This window comes from Mauremys mutica, chromosome 1 (assembly GCF_020497125.1).
Source record: "Mauremys mutica isolate MM-2020 ecotype Southern chromosome 1, ASM2049712v1, whole genome shotgun sequence".
NCBI lineage: Eukaryota > Metazoa > Chordata > Testudines > Geoemydidae > Mauremys > Mauremys mutica.
The window spans coordinates 98,666,180-98,683,804 of NC_059072.1; the positions used below are offsets into that span (position 1 = coordinate 98,666,180).

The 17,625-nt window shown below is 43.4% G+C and overlaps 1 protein-coding gene across 2 annotated transcripts in view; it reads right to left on the minus strand.

Annotated features, from left to right (window-relative positions):
• The window catches only part of BTBD11 (BTB domain containing 11), a 286,082-nt gene that overhangs the window by 98,416 nt on the left and 170,041 nt on the right, over positions 1–17,625 (minus strand). For both annotated transcript variants that reach the window (XM_044991926.1, XM_044991934.1), the window contains exon 2: positions 7,455–7,604. In XM_044991926.1, the coding sequence (XP_044847861.1) occupies positions 7,455–7,604 (150 nt within the window). The remainder of the gene's footprint in view (positions 1–7,454; positions 7,605–17,625) is intronic.

The following is a 17,625-nucleotide window of genomic DNA, read 5'->3' on the forward strand; positions in this document are numbered from 1 at the left end:
CAGGTTTTCCTTGAGATCTCTCTAGAAGGCCTGAAGTTCAAATACAGAGAAGGAGTAAATGCACCCAAAGGGAACCTCTGTTCCTGACTGGAGGTCGATGGGACAGTCATAGCTGTGATGGGGCAGTAGGTTGTCAGGTTGTTTTTTGTCAAACATGTTCACATAGTGTTGATATTTAACAGGAACCCCTGGAGCTGTTGGGGAGGTCATGGGGGTTGCGGGGTCACCTTTGGATCATCTTTAATGGTTGCCGGTCTCAGGTCAGCTCTCAGGAAACAGGACTGTTGGTAAAACAGGGAGTCAAAGTGTACCATGCCTGACTGCCAGTGGAGGCGTGGGACATGGGTGATGAGTAAGGTGATGCCAAAGACAACTGATGAATGCAATGCATGAATTAGCCCAAACTGAAGGATTTCTTGGTGGCCTAGAAGGGTAGTTACCTCTAAGGGAGCCATCTGGTGGGTGACTGGTCTCAGTGAACAGCATGACCTGTCTATGGGCTGCACTAACTCGGCGGAGTCCTTGCGCCAGGTGGGGATTTGTTTGCTCAGGCAAACTTCAGATCCATGACATTTCCTGAGGCACCCGAGTTCGCCAGCACCAGTAGGTTGGTGTTGGGGATGGTACTGGAGAGGGAGTTGAAGATAAGTTAGACACAGATTGCCCATCACCAAGATATCAACAGACAAGCATTGGTCTGGGCTGCTGAGGGAAGAGGGGGGCTGGGGCCAGCAGGACTGGCTGGAGTCAGGAGGACCATCTTTTTGCTTAGCAGTGCTTGGTCAGGAAGTCATCCATCTTGATGCACAGGTCAACGAAAACACTCAGGTCGGATGGGGATTCCACCTGTGCCAGTTAATCTTTAATATCTTCGTTTAGGCCGAGCCAGAAATGATAACACTGCGCGTCCTCATTCCATTCAGTGTCTACTACCAAGCATCTGAACTCCACTGTAGATTTAGCAATGGGCCGGCATCCCTGCCTCACAACCTGAGTAATAGAATATCACCACCATAGCTTCAAAAAAGTCCTCAGATTGTCCCAGAAGTGGGCTTGACATTTTCCAGGAGCAGAGACACCTAAGCCAGGGCCTCCCAGGTAAGATGGCTGATAATCAATCCAACTTGGGCTTGGTCAGTGGGGTATGACAGGTAAGGGCATGAGACCTAACACCTTTCTGGTCTTTCTGAGTGGCCCCCTCAGGGCACAGCAGTGCATTTAACTCTGTAATCATGGCTCTACTCTTCTTAATTTTTTCCATCAATATCTGGAGAAGAATAGACACCCCATGAAAGTAACCAGCTGCTTTGATTTCTTTTTAAACAGAGAGGATAAAATGTGAACACCATGAAAAGAACCCCCCCAAACTCCAAGTTGGGAAAGAAATGGAAACGTGGAAGAAACGCTGTGATATGTGGGGTTTTAAAGTTTGATTAAAATACCTAACAAATGTTGCCTTCATGCTGACACTAAATAAACAACATTTACAACTACTCACTGTCAAGGAGAACACTGGAGAATCAGTCACCCCAAGGCAAACACTTTTCCCCTAGCTTTTGTTTCCATGTTTGGGTTTAACCTCTTGTTTACAGACTTGAGTCAATTTGTTGCACTGCTTCTACACTGCTCACTCCTCTTGACTGCAAAGGATTGAGACTAACTTAAAAGGCATGGGCGAGGATGCGGACTTTCATCATTTGCTTGGCTGTCACTGTGAGAAGAAATGAAACAGCATTGGCATATACAGCAACGTTCTTATTTACACTTGAGTGGTAACCTTTCCTTTCATCCTTAACAGTGTGGCAGATTCTCCTGGGGATTTGTTATTTCAGAAATATGTAGGTTCAGGATTGAAAAAGTAAAAACAAACAAACAAAAGGGGTGGGGTGGAGAACCTTCACAGGGTAAAAAGAAAAGCTTTTACTGAATGGGGAGGGGTGGAATGCTGTTCTGTATATAAATATGTCTGACACAGAAAATCAAATATTATTCAAGGCTAAAAAAGCTCCATCTTAGCTCTCTTGAGCTCCTATTAATTCCCAGCCATATTTTCATAATATCCCAGACTGAAATAAAAGTTTCAATTACTTGTGGTTAACACCCTGAATAATAATAATAATAATAATAATAATAATAAACTCCACGTACACAGCTTGGTGTGCCAAATGGCCCTGCATGGAACAATTTCCCCTCCTAGAAAATGAATGTAAACTGGCCAACTCTTGACTCAAAATAAGCCAGAAGTAGCTTTCTGCTCTAAATTTGAAGGGATGTAAACATCTAGGGCTAGATCTTGGCCCATACTTAGCCTCTTTGTGCTGCTTTGGTATTATCCAAGGGCCAGAAACCTGCCTTAGTATAGCAGTCACGAATTTCCCCAACATGGGATGGATTCTCCTAGCCTGGTTCTACCCCACCACTTCCCAATCCTCCCATCAAGAATTAGGGAACATGAGGGGGGCATTCCATAGTGCAACGAGACATAGCAGGAACACCCTGTGCTCCACTAATCCCAGTGATGCAACAGCCCCTATGGGGCAGTTAAAAGCTAGTGTTATTTAGATCAGCCCTGAGGCCCAGCTGTCCCAGGGACAGGGGAAGCACAAAGGTAGCGTACACGTTTGCCAGCCCCCTTGGGTTCGACAGCAAGTGCAGTCTGATGGATCTGAGATCACAGGGCCCCAGTCAGGGACACACAGATCTTTCCGTGTTTTGAGAGAGCCCTTGTGGGGCATTTTGTCTGCTTGGTCTAGCAACACCCTAGGGTGCAAGTCTCTAGTAAGCTTTTGTACTTCTAGCCATTAAATACACACCAGAAATTTGGGAGTGGAGTTTTTCAGTTATGTTATTCTATTATGCAGCAAAAATGTCGGTTCATTTATTGCAATTAAATATGTCTATTCCCATCCCTCTGGGACCATATACAAATAATATTAAAAACACAGCCATCCAGGGACCAATGTCCTAAACAGTAATAAACTCTCCCACACCCCAATGAGAAAGCTCATCTTAGTGAGCCACCCACCTACTCATTCCTTCCCACCCAAAAATCCCGGGGAGAACACACAGGTTTTATAACAGGACCTGAAGGTCAACAGAGAAAGGCTCGGACAATTGAGGGGGAAACAAACTGCACATCTGAAAGAGCCCCCAGTGAGAATGCTCTGTCTCCAGCCCCGAATGATTAAACCAGGGGGTGATGGTTCCAGCCCTTCTGTTAATTACTATTGCATAGGAAGTGAGGCTCTCTCTGGGTGTGTTTTCACTGCAGCTTTACCTTGAGTGATTGGCACCTGGGAGCCTAGCCCAGGTATGGGCAGTCATAGTGCAAAGCCCTACCTGATCTACTGTGTCTTCACCACTGCACTCCCCCGTGTGTGTTGCTACCATGGTTGCTGCCCCAGGACTGAGGAGCACATCCTATGGTTCTTTGGGCAGCACTAAGATGAGCCAACTCTTTGATTCTTTCCCAGTGAATTGTAGGAAAACTTTTTTGTCTTTCTGAGCACGTGCTGGGACTTATGGGAAGGCACTGAAGGACTACTGGCACTCGAGTGATTTAGCCTGCATTCTATAAGCATTGCCAAATTTGCTTAAAACAAGTGTTTTTGGCCAACTGGGCTGGCATTTTTAGGCAGTCAGGCCTGTGGGTTTTTCCCACTTGTCTTGTGGGATGCTTTTTTTTTGAACAATGCCCGGCATGTGTATTTTGACAGAAATCCCACCTAGCCTCATGACGCATATCCCCACCCAGCATCGTGATCTAATCCATGCCTGGCATCATAATAAGAAATTCAAACCCTGTCCTCTGCTTATATTTTTCTGGTTTTCGTGGGTTTTTCCTACTATTTAGGCTTGTTTTGGAGTGGTTTTCTGGCAAGGTACAGCCCAAGGGTATTGGATCATTCCAGCAACCTGAGCTCTAGCCCAGTGGTTCTCAAAGCTGCTTGTTCAGAGAAAGCCCCTGGAGGGCTGGGCCAGTTTATCTGCTGCGTCCACCGGTTCAGCCGATCGCAGCTCCCACTGGCCACGGTTCGCTGCTCCAGGCCAATGGGGGCTGCAGGAAGCGGCACAGGCTGAGGGATGTACTGGCCGCCCTTCCCACAGCCCCCATTGGCCTGGTGCGGTGAACCGCGGCCAGCAGGAGCCGTGATCAGCCGAACGTGCAGATGCAGCAAGTAAACAAACTGTCCTGGCCCGCCAGGGGCTTTCCCTGAGCAAGCGGCAGACTGGATTTGAGAACCACTGCTCTAACCTACACCTCAGCTAGTCCAGATGGAAAGAACCACAACAATCAGGGGAAAGATTTTTATACGTGGACAGGAGTCAAGTTTGAGACCACACTGAAGTAAGGGTCTGAGTTAGCTCTGCAGTAAAGATGTACCCTCTGAGGTAAATACAACCATGAGCTTAATCCATTTATGGTTTAAGACAACGCCTTACACTGCTGAATCAGCAGCAGCTGAAGAGTGGTTCTGATTTCAAGCCCAGGAGTACTTTACAAACAGATCCATCTGCAAAAGAAAACGAAGATCATGTGATCTTCATCAATTCCCCTCTCCAGCCATTTCCACCTCAAAAGCTCGCCTGTTTGAGCCAGGCGCTGAATCTGCTTGCACAAGCTACCGAGTGGTAGTCCTTTGTCACAGGAAAACCTGTTCATCATGCAAATTAACAAACAGGGAGCATGATGGGAACAGATGGTAGGTGGAAAGCCATCTATGCATAGTGTGATGGGGCAAGGCCAGATGGCTACTGTAAGTACTGGGGAACAGGTATGTTAGCCCCAGGCTAAACAAATCCCTAGTACCGTGGTAACCAAATGGCAGTTGCTCCAGGTTAATCAAGGCACCTGGGGCCAATTATGATCTTTCTAGAAGGCAGTGGAGATAGCTACATTGATTAGAACACCTGCAGCCAATCAAGGCAGGCTAATCAGGGCACTTGATTTAAAAAGGAGCTCACTCCAGTCAGGAGAGGAGGAGCCAGAGGAGAGAAGTGCATGTGAAGAGCTGGGAGCAAGAGGCACAAGGAGCTGAGACTGAGAGGGTGCGCTGCTGGAGGATTGAGGAATTATCATACAATCAAGCATTATCAGACACCAACAGGAAGGTCCTGTGGTGAGGATAAAGAAGGTGTTTGGAGGAGGCCATGGGGAAGTAGCCCAGGGAGTTGTAGCTGTCATGCAGCTGTTACAAGAGGCACTATAGACAGCTGCGAACCACAGGGCCCTGGGCTGGAACCCGGAGTAGAGGGTGGGCCCGGGTTCCCCCCAAACCTCCCAACTCCTGATCAGACACAGGAGGAGTTGACCCAGACTGTGGGGAAGATCACTGAGGTGAACAAATCTGGCAATAAGCGCAGGACCCACCAAAGTAGAGGAGGAACTTTGTCACAACAGGTACTCAGATACTACAGCGATGAGCACGGTAGAAATATCAAGCTAAAGATAACATTTGGGGAAACAGGTCAATGAACTTAATCTATTAATGGTGTAACCCATTAAAGTCAAAGAAGTTACATTTGGAATGAAGTTGGCCCATTGTCTCTACCTTTTTAAATATCAGTTTTTTCTCTTCTCCGTCCCTCGTGTTCTCCAATCCATCTTCCCCATTCCCTTCTTGCTCCCAACATCTACCTCCCCCATCCCTCTTGCTCTCTCCCATCCAGTGTTCTGCTACTCAGTTCATCCCTCCCTCCCCTCCTGCTGCCTGGTTCAGTGTCTCCTCCAAGCTCTCTCCCTGTCACCATGAGTGGTGCTGCACCACCTCTGCTCAATACTGCTTCTTGCTCTATCCTAAAGCACATGGACAAAGTGGAGAGATTGGAACGCTGGTCACAGGAGAGCTCCTCACTGACATGAGAGCTCTTTATCTGTTACCCACATATCACACAGAGTAGAGAGCGCACTTCTAATTCCTGCAACCGCCAGAGGAAGAAAAGCAGGAAGGCAAAATGGCAGGTGGAGACAGATTACCAAGCAGGATGTGGCAGCATTTTGGGGTGGGATTTTCAAAGAAAACTACAGCAGCAGGATCCTGACACAAGGAAGAAAGGAAAGCAGCAGAATATGGACCCTGGACTTCAGAAAAGCAGACTCTGACTCCCTCAGGGAACTGATGGGCAGGATCCCCTGGGAGAATAGCATGAGGGAGAAAGGAGTCCAGGAGAGCTGGCTGTATTTTAAAGAATCCTTATTGAGGTTGCAGGAAGAAAACATCCCAATGTGTAGAAAGAATAGCAAATACAGCAGGAGACCAGCTTAGCTTAACAGTGAAATCCTTGCTGGTCTTAAACGCAAAAAAGAAGCTTACAAGAAGTGGAAGATTGGACAAATGACCAGGGAGGAGTATAAAAATATTGCTCAGGCATGCAGGAGTGAAATCAGGAAGGCCAAATCACACTTGGAGTTGCCCCTAGCAAGAGATGTTAAGAGTAACAAGAAGGGTTTCTTCAGGTATGTTAGCAACAAGAAGAAAGTCAAGGAAAGTGTGGGCCCATTACTGAATGAGGGAGGCAACCTAGTGACAGAGGATGTGGAAAAAGCTAATGTACTCAATGCTTTTTTTTGCCTCTGTCTTCATGAACACGGTCAGCTCCCAGACTGCTGCACTGGGCAGCACAGTATGGGGAGGTGGTGATCAGCCCGCTGTGGAGAAAGAAATGGTTCGGGACTATTTAGAAAAACTGGATGAGCACAAGTCCATGGGGCTGGATGCACTGCATCCGAGGGTGTTAAAGGAGTTGGTGGATGTGATTGCAGAGCCATTGGCCATTATCTTCGAAAAATCATGGCGATTGGGGGAGGTCCCGGATGACTGGAAAAAGGCTAATGTAGTGCCCATCTTTAAAAAAGGGAAGGAGGAGGATCTGGGGAACTACAGGCCAGTCAGCCTCACCTCAGTCCCTGGAAAAATCATGGAGCAGGTCCTCAAGGAATTAATTCTGAAGCATTTAGAGGAGAGGAAAGTGATCAGGAACAGTCAGCATGGATTCACCAAGGGCAAGTCATGCCTGACTAACCTAATTGTCTTCTATGAGGAGATAACTGGCTCTGTGGATGAGGGGAAAGCAGTGGATGTGTTATTCCTTGACTTTAGCAAAGCTTTTGATACGGTCTCCCACAGTTTTGTTTTTTCTCCCACTGGAAGTGAGGGGAGAGAAAGTGGGGATGAAGGATCTTCTGAAATTCTAATGGAGTCATTTGTATGTTTGTGAGTATCATCTACACACTCACCCTCTTCTCTTCCAAGGCCTTGTACCACCCTTCAGCTTCCAAACTGACCAGTGGGATCGCTGTGGAGCAAACAAGGCCCTCCTTCTTCCCACTATTAAAGAAATCTCCCTTGACAGTACTCCTAGGCTCCAGCCTGTCTTTTATAGAAACATATAATACATTGGGTTTTTTGTTTTACTTTAAGAGGAAAAAAGAACATAATTTATGTTGCACTTACTGAGTTCGGCAATGCTTCCCACCCGGGTAGCGAGCAAGGATTGCTCTATGGTCCTTAACTCTGATTGGCTAAACATCTGTACTTCGCCTGGCTTATTTGATCTTTGCTGGTCTTTGTGAAGGTTCAGACTGTCTGGCAGGCAGAGAACACCTAGAGGTAATAAAAAGAGAGAGAAAAGAAAAGATCATGGTCATTTTAGTCACTATGGACAGTTGCTGTCACAGTCAGACCTTGCTGTGTATGTTTCAAGACCATGTGTTTGGAGCTCAAAAGATATCTATTTTTTTTATAAAACAAACACATATAATATAAATATAACACAATATTGCAGCTGAGTCAGATACTCAAAAATGTCCCTCATTAACTTTTCAGAATACCCTTAAGTCTCTCATGCTGTCATTGTCCATTCTGGGGATAACTTTTATAGGAAAGTCCAGTAGAATTTTATAGAGATGAAGTCAAGAGTGTTCCAGAAATATTAAGCAGAGCTCTATAGAAATTACTTTTAAAACAACTAAATTCAGTAGAAAATTCTATCTATAGACGTCTGTAGGTTAGTATAAAAATATTCACCCACGAAAGCTCATGCTCCAAAACGTCTGTTAGTCTATAAGGTGCCACAGGACTCTTTGCTGCTTCTATATAGAAAGGTTATTTTCTATAAAATATTATAGGACCTTTCTATAAGGAAAATTCCATTTCTAGCTGTCAAAACAATGGACAGTATCAAGATGTATGCAACGACATCTAGAAACTTATTGCATTTGTTCTGCAAATGTAACTCCTGGCTGTTGAACTGTTTTAAGTTTTGAACCTCTGCCTATAATGCAGAAGAAGCACAAGACTAGTTTAACTGTAATGCACTTTCTGTGGGGCGAATAAAGCCCCTGTACTGTCCTACCAAATGGACTAACTCACATATACATTCATTCAGACACAACAGTAACATTCTAAAAGCATATCTAATCACTCAAACACATATAAGAAACAAATGTTTATAATTTGAAAATCATTTTCATACTACAGAACAGAACTTATTAAATGCCTGAACACCCAATCTCAAACCATAGATATTAGTGACATCGAAGTGTAGTTAAGGCAGAAACAATTCTCCCTTTTTTGAGGTATGTGAACAGTGCACCATGTGCCTTGATGTCAACAGTCTTACATTCCATGAGGCAAATTCACCCTTGGCATAAGCAGACGCAGCTCCATTGAAGTCACCTCAACTAAAGTCAATGGAGTTGCACTTGCTTATGCCAAGGATAAATGTGGCCCTATATCTGCCTGTGCAATTTGCAAAGCTTTGATGCCTCTGTGGTAAAAAAGGCAGATGTTGAAAAATATGAACAAAAAATGGTGCTTGTGAAAGGTGAGGGACCGATAACCCTGCAGACCAACCAGACATTATAAAACAAGTACAGCAACAGGCACAGCCCCCCACCGGCCCACTAATGTACCCCAAGACTTTTCTTGAGGAAGAGGGAATAATGCAGTTTCCCTGTCCCATTAGATACTTGGCCTCTCTCTGATGCGAATGCTACTAATCTAGCCAATGAACATCAACTGAGGAGCTATTTGTAAAGTGGTTACCTCTGGGACTCTTAAACAACAAACTAATTTCACGAAGGCCACCAACCAGCCATCCGAGGGTAGTGATTTTTGGCCATTGCTGACCTGAGTGGGAGTCAAGCCAGTGACCTAGAACTGAAAGACGCCATGAAAAATATCCGTACAAACAAACAAACAAAATAAATATCTTTCTACCTCTCTAGACTCTCCCTTTTTCCCTGAGCAGAGCTAGAAGGACCTGCTGCAGAGATGTCTCATACAGACCATCATTCTAGCCACACCCCTGCACAATACTGCGATATTAATAAGCACCTAATTAAGCTCACACACACAAGATACCCAGGCACTTCAAGCTCAGTAAAAGTTAACTGAAAATGTCACCATTTCACTTTTTGACAAGTTGGTAATAATAAAAATGTCTAACATTTATATAGCACCTTTCCTCCCAAGCGGTCTGGAAAGTACTTCAGAAACAATATTTAGCTCTCTTGAAATGCAGCCGCCTGCATGGTGGAGAGTGGCCACAGATCAACACACAGCATGCTGCTGAGCTGTTTGGAGAGGGGTCATTTCGGAACAAAGTCCATACTTTTATGAAAAGTGCCCTGGGTTGTTAATGGCCATGCAAACCAGAACCTCTGTTTTTAAGTCTAGTCTGAAAATAAAAGGATGCCACACAATAAAAAAAAAAAAGAGGAGGGGGGCAGTTTCCGCTAAATTGGTATGCCACAAAATCATGAAATGAAGGGATGAAAAAGACTCTCTGAGTCAAGTATTCAGACATTACACATCATGCGAAACTTTTCTCTACTTCATTCCCACATGAGTTTTATCTAACCTCTTTCTGAATGCCTGCTCCAGTGACAGTGCCTCAGTTCCCTCCATTGGTCTATTCTAGTATTAATTGTTTTAGTGGCGACTCCAGAATGGTGCAGTCTCTGCCAAAATGTGGTTGCATCAATGCTATGTATAGCAGTTATTACTTTCCTAGCTTTACAAGAGAATCCTCTGTACAAGACGTATAGCCAGAGAATGTCTCTGGCTATTTTTGCAACAACATCTCATAGTACGCTTAGGACTTATTTAATATTCACTGTACCCTCTAAGTCTTTTCCCCACCTTCCCATTGCGATCTGTATTCTTTATGATAGTGGATTGTGATGATGATTTAAATATTTCAGCAGTGCACTAGATGCTTTACAGAGAAAATGAGAAAACGGACAGTCCCTGCACCAAAGAGCTTACCATCCAAGGAGACCACAAGAAAGGGGATAGGAAGCAAGAAATGCAGTGCAACTGAACAGTGAAGTTTTGCAAGTGTCTTGTTAGTTCCAAATTGTCTTGGATTTTTCACACCCCTCACCCCCAGCTTAGAATAGGTGAGGTTTGTTAAAAAAACCTATTGTAGAGTGGCCCTAAAATCCTGAATCAGGGAAGGGACAGACCTGACTGAAGGGGTTCAGGTTCATATCACATGGGTCTTCTTTTGTGGAAGGAAAGATGAGAGCATAGAATCTCCTTGATCAGCTGGGAACCAGTGTACTGGATTCTCAGCAAGAGGAACCTATGCAAGAAGGTTTTAAATGAGCCCAGAGTGGAACACAGTCCCAAGTAAGGAGGTAGGATGAAATCCTGGCTCCACTGAAGTCAATGCCAAAACTTCCACTGATTTGAATGGGGGCAGAATTTCACTCATAGTGCCCAGAAAGACAAATAAGGCATATTATGAGGGAAGGACACAGGAAAGAGATACGACATAATACCAAATTGGGATCTAGGAAGTACAGTCAGAACTGATAGCAAAAGTAAAGCAATTGAATGAGAGCAGGAGAAACCAAAAGAGGAGGGCAAAAGATTGGGGATACAATATTGGGATTGAAGGCTTTAAAACAGAGTTTAAATACATTTCAAACTCAGTTCCAGAGAAACCGTGTTCAAACAACATCAACCCACAACTGACACACACAAAAATATATGCTATGGTAGTCTGTTTAAAGATGATGATATCAAGTATGGCTCTCATTCTGGTTTTGTCCGTGCCATAATGAGACCATACTCAGGAGCAGACTGTCACTACAAAAGAGTATGACTTGTTTAGAAGAGCAAAGTGAAAGAGTGAGACATCTGGAGCGATAGTGGGGGAAACAGAGAGAATTAAAGAGTAATAAAGAAAGGAGACAAAGAAAAGAAACAACAAGATAAAATCAGGTTTAAAAATCCTTTTGTGACTGGCTTATTTAAATACTTGATGTACTACAGTACTCAATATTTATATTCTGTAGATGCAGAAGGCACTGAGAAGTACAGCTTTGCTTTTTAAAATGCAGAACTGCCTGCACATTTTAATAGGTATTCTCTCTAGTGAATCCTTTCCATTTATTGAGAATATACTCTGCAGTCTTAATGAAGATGTGTATAATTATAAAAGCAAATTTTGGAGAAAAATATCCTGCCTAAAAGAGATGTATAATTGGTCTGTTATTACAGGATAATATAGTCTATTAGCTTTTGAAAACACTAACTAGAGTGTAAACAATTCTTGTGGCATCATCAAAAAATCTTGTTACATTAAATAATGTATCATAACACTGTAGTCCTGCAAATAATCTTAAAGTGAAAATAATATCATACACTAATTCTTTTTCCTCAGTGAAAACATTCCTCAATTAAATTGGGTAGGAGAAGAAATTTAGGTAGAAGAAATGTTGGTTTAAATTAGCTATACAAAGAAGATTGAAATAGTTTTTAAAATATTATACATACAAGGGAGTATTGTTGAGCAATTAAACGCAAGAATTAGGAAACAGGGATTTTATTCTCAACTCTGTGTCTGGCTTGCTTTGTGACTTTAGTTAACCCATTTAACCTCTGGCTGTCATAATTTCCTTGTAAAATCCTATTCATTAATCAGTCTGATTCATTAATGCCTGGAAAACATTTTGAGATGCTTGGATGGAAGGTGCAATAGAAAAGCAAAATGTATTGTTGTTGAAAGATTTAGCAAACTGTAAGACATCTAGTGCCAGAAGGCTCTACTTCGGTTTGAGATTAGTCAAGATATGCAACAGCCAAATAGCTGATATTTGCACTGCCAGTTTAGAAACTGAAACTGACCACAGTGGGGAACATATGGAGTGGATGGTAGCTCACTGCACCTGGGGACCCACCAAACAGGCAGTAGAGAGAGAGCAGTGGAGGTAGAAAGGAGCAAGGCAACTTCCATACACTGCTATATGCTCTCCAGGGGTCCAAGCAGAAACAGGCCTTTGATGATGCACCACAAACACCCTTAGGGGAATTTTTATGCAGCCATTATGCACATCTGTGTACAGATGTGGTCTACTGTGTACAGATGTGGTCTCCTCACCTCAAAAAAGATATTCTAGCACTAGAAAAGGTTCAGAAAAGAGCAACTAAAATGATTAGGGGTTTAGAGAGGGTCCCATATGAGGAAAGATTAAAGAGGCTAGGACTCTTCAGTTTGGAAAAGAGGAGACTAAGGGGGGACATGATAGAGGTATATAAAATCATGAGTGATGTTGAGAAAGTGGATAAGGAAAAGTTATTTACTTATTCCCATAATACAAGAACTAGGGGTCATCAAATGAAATTAATAGGCAGCAGGTTTAAAACAAATAAAAGGAAGTTCTTCTTCACGCAGCACACAGTCAACTTGTGGAACTCCTTACCTGAGGAGGTTGTGAAGGCTAGGACTATAACAATGTTTAAAAGGGGACTGGATAAATTCATGGTGGCTAAGTCCATAAATGGCTATTAGCCAGGATGGGTAAGAATGGTGTCCCTAGCCTCTGTTCGTCAGAGGATGGAGATGGATGGCAGGAGAGAGATCACTTGATCATTGCCTGTTAGGTTCACTCCCTCAGGGGCACCTGGCATTGGCCACTGTCGGTAGACAGATACTGGACTAGATGGACCTTTGGTCTGACCCAGTACGGCCTTTCTTATGTTCTTATGTTCATTGCTGAGAGTGGAAACAATGTATATCTCCTGAGCTGTGATGTCTTGGAGAATGGGGGCGCCATACCCACGTCCTTCAGACAGATGCTTCTGCCTTTTCTGTGGGTATCCCAAGATAAATGTCAATGTCAGGACACCTGTGGAATATGGGGGCTAAATCCCCTGCTCTTTACTTAGGGAAGGGGGCTTCATTCCACATGTACCTTTCTACATTAATATCATAAAAGATCATATTTCCACAATCCCCTACCTATGAAAACTGAAGTTTCACTCCATTTTGTTAAGCATGTATCAGGAATTCAGAGACATCTTCAACAAAATTTCCACTCATCTCCTATACCCATGCAAGCATATCACAAGTGGAGCATTGGCAGATTGTATGCAGTGTAGTTGTAGCTGTGTCGGTCCCAGGATATTAGAGAGACGTGGTGGGTGAGGTCATATCTGTTATTGTACCAACTTCTGTTGGTGAGAGAGACAAGCTCTAAAGCTACACAGAGCCCTTCTGGGAGACTGTTCGTTTTATTGTTTAACATAATCCAGTACATATGCACAAAATGCATTTTGTAAACACTTATAATTTTACAAGATCAAATCTGTTTTTCACCAGATTATCGAAAGGCAAATCTATGACCTACACACTATGAATACACCAGCTTTCAAGTTTCAGTCATCTTCCCTAGGAGCTGTTTAAAAAAATGTGACATTATTTGACAGGAGGTGTCTGGTGCAGTGAAGCAAAGATTGGTATAATTTTCACTCTCTGTTAAATGGCACTAGACTAGGGAGACTGTGAATAGAAACTGCATGCAGTTCTTGGTATCACAGTACCAGAAAAACATTGATGAACTGAAGGGAATTTTGAGAAGGGGAACAAAGTGGTTAATAGGCTGTAGGCATTGGCTTATGCAGAAAGATTACAAGAACTAAGGCCTTCCAATATATAGTTTGGCTATGTGATGACTAAAGACAATCTGGTAACCTATCTACAAGTATTGGAAGAGCATAAACACCAAAGAGGGAAAGGAATATTTAGAATGGTCCTCATCAATATAACTATGAATAATAATATGAAACCACACAAGGACAATTTAAGTTAAACATCAGGAAATATTTCCTAACAATAAGGCCTAAGATACAGTGAGTTAGTAGAATTTCTGTTGCTTGAGTCATTCAAAATTACAAAGAACATGATGATTTGTTATTGTAGGGAACAGCCCTGTCAGCTGCTGTTCGGAGGACTAGATGATTTAATAGGTTTTTAAAAAATGTGTAATTTCATTCATTCATTACCATCAATCCCCTAGATCAGGGCGGGCAAACTTTTTGGCCTGAGGGCCACATCGGGTTTCGGAAATTGTATGGAGGGCCGGTTGGGGGGAGGGTCGTGGGCCGGCCCCCATCCCTACCTCTGCCCCATCCACACCCCCTGCTCCCTGTTCCCTGACCGCCCCAGGAACCCCCACCCCTGACTGGCCCCCGTTGTCCCATCCAACCCCTCCTCTCATTTCTGACTGCCCTCCCCCCGGGACCCGTGCTCCATCCACCCCCCCACTCCCTGTTCCCTGACTGCCCCCCTGCCACCTCATCCAACCCCCCCTCCTTCCTGACTACCCCCCCGGGACCCCTGCCCCCATTCAACCCCCCTGTTCCACGTTCTCTGACCGCCCTGACCCCTATCCACACCCACACCTCCTGACCACCACCCCAAATTCCCCCACCCTCTATCCAACCCCCTGCTCCCTGCCCCCTTACCGCACTGCCTGGAACACTGGTGGCGCTACAGCTGTGCCACCTGCTTGGAGCCAGCCACGCCACCGCGCAGCTCAGAGCACCGGGTCAGGCCAGGCTCTGCAGCTGCACTGCCCCAGGAGCTCGCAGCCCCGCCACCCAGAGCATAGCGCTGGCAGCAAAGCAAGCTGAGGCTGCGGGGGAGGGGGGACAGTGGGGGAGGGAGAAAGAGGGATAGCCTCCCGGGCCAGGAACTCAGGGGCTGGGCAGGAGAGTCCCGCGGGTTGGATGTGGCCCGCAGGCAGTAGTTTGCCCACCTCTGCACTAGAATGACCAACCATGACAGATGATTTCCTGTTTAGTGACTGTGATGTGTGTGAAGCAGAAAAACAACTATGCTGATAAGGCATATTTCCTAAACAAGTAAATATAAAATAAAGTCTGGTCTGTTTAACTAGCAACAGACTAAGCATGAGTTGGAAGGGACATGCTACACTCCCTTCCTTGTGAACTACTTAACCTCTGCTGCCAACATCGTTTTGGACTTTTTGAAACAAGCAGAGACTGAGTATTTTATTTACAAATGTATGACAGTGAAATAAACCCTGTATGTTGCAACCATCCCCCTTCTGTACATGCATACATAATGCATTTTTATTGGACTTTTAAAATATCTGCCAAGTACCTAGTGTCTGAAATGATCCTTTTAACAAGGTGCTGTAAATATATTTCCATACCTGTGAAATGCTCATCATAACAACATGATTTTTTCCATTATTTTCTGTGTTCCTTTATTCATCTGGGTGTATTTGGCTTTTTGGCATAGGCATTGTTCATGGGATCCCTCAACTCAACATGACCATAGTTTCAGTACTGCTGGGGTCTACTCAGCCTTTCTTTATCCCAAAGTAGCTACAAGGAATACCATGCTGTTTGCCAGGTGAAAGCGTTTCACCCTTTAAAAAAATTAAGGGTCTTTCTGCTCTGCATTATCATGAAAAGACTCTATAGCACTTTTCAAAAACAGGAGAAGTGGAGTCTTTGGCCAATTATTTTCCTTTGACTTTTGGGCATCTTCAACTGTTGTATGTCTGTGAGAAATACATAACAGAAGAAATACATGAGGCTCAGTTGAAATGTTGGCTACTTCCAAACTGCAACCAAATGCAGTCCGTACATTCCAAAGGTGTCCATCATGTGAGCAGATGAAATAGGATTGTGAAGAGTGTGATGGTAATTCTGTGGTCCACAGAACAGTCATGCCAGAAAAATAGATAATGCTCAGGTCAATCAATCTATCTATATATCTATATCTATATCTATATCTATCTATCTATATATATATGACACACTTATAGGTATTCAACACAACACATAAAATGTTTAAACTTACAAAGACAGGTGTAAATGATAGACTGGGAGGTGACAAGACAGTTGTGGAAAAGTAGATTCTTATTGTATGATTTATAAAGCACCTTTTATCTACACCAAGGTGCTGTACAAAGTACTGTAGGCACCACACAATGCAACAATAAATGTAAAAGAATTAAAGAAAACAAAATGCTTCCTTCATACTTTTAAAATACTGAATCATTGATACTGAAATTTTGTGGAAGGGACTTCCACACCAGCTTGAAGTCAGATGTGCAAGAGCCTTGTACCTGAACAATGCACAGTGCACTGACAGAAAAGCAATTTATAGATCCCAATGTAGGAAAACGTAGGGATTCAAGGAGGGCCCTTAAGCATGTGCTTAGCTTTAAGCATTGAAATCAATGGGAATTAAATACGTTTAATGTAAAGCATGTGCCTATGTGCTTTCCTGAATTGGGCAATAAATAGCATCCAGAACCTAAAAGACATGGAGACTTAAATATGAACAAAAAAAGTACAGCTGTTAAATAACATAATGCTTCAGAGGTAAAATGTTAGCCCTGCTGAAGTCAATGACAAAAATCTCATTTACTTCAATAGGGCCAGAATTTTACCCCCAATGCTGAGAATTCTAGGTGATGCTGAGTGTGCTGAGACCCCCGGATAAAAGGTAGGCTATTAATCAACAAAACGAACCAGAAGTTTCACCCAACTGTCTGAAAAGGTGAATATCAGCTGTTGCTTTGGTTAACTACTCCACCCTTTCCAAATGAGTCTGTAAAATTACGAAGGCCTGACTGTTAAGGCCCAGACTTACTGAAATTCAAGAAATATAACATTTGTAGAAACATACAGGGATATTTATTTGCCTTAGAGTGGTATTCCATTACCTCAGTTGTCTAGTATGCATTCACTTACCATCATGATGAGGTCACTATAAATATCTAGATAGGACAGATCTGGTTAATTCAACTGTTATAATCTATCTCTGGAAAGATTTCTGTAAAATTCTGGGATTCTCAAATCCCAGATCAACCCATTAGCAGCATGTCTACCAATAACTGCTGGTAGGTTGTGCATTACAAGTCCCTGCTTCAAGTTCAATGACGTTTCTCACTTGAAGAGGGGTGTTTTTAAATCCAATGGCAGTTTTCACTTGCAAATGATTTAGCTCAGGTCTGGATGGTTGCACTGACTACTGATATGCTGTCCTTGGGCCCCAATCCAGCCAACTAGTTAAGCATATAGTCATCTTAGTAAAGAGCATAGCCTGCCTAAAAAGTACTTAAAGAGCTAAATACTGTTAAAAAATTCTGATTGGCTTGAGCAGAAATCACTTGTTAATATCATGGATTTGTTGGTCCAAGCCTCTGATAGGGATAGCTAAAATTAATCAGTTCTGTCCCTACCAGTAAGTGTCAGAACATATCTGGTAGAATTCTTACAACTGAGAGTCATAGAGTTTAAGGCCAGAAGGGACCACCAGATCACCTAGTCTGACCTCCTGTATAACACA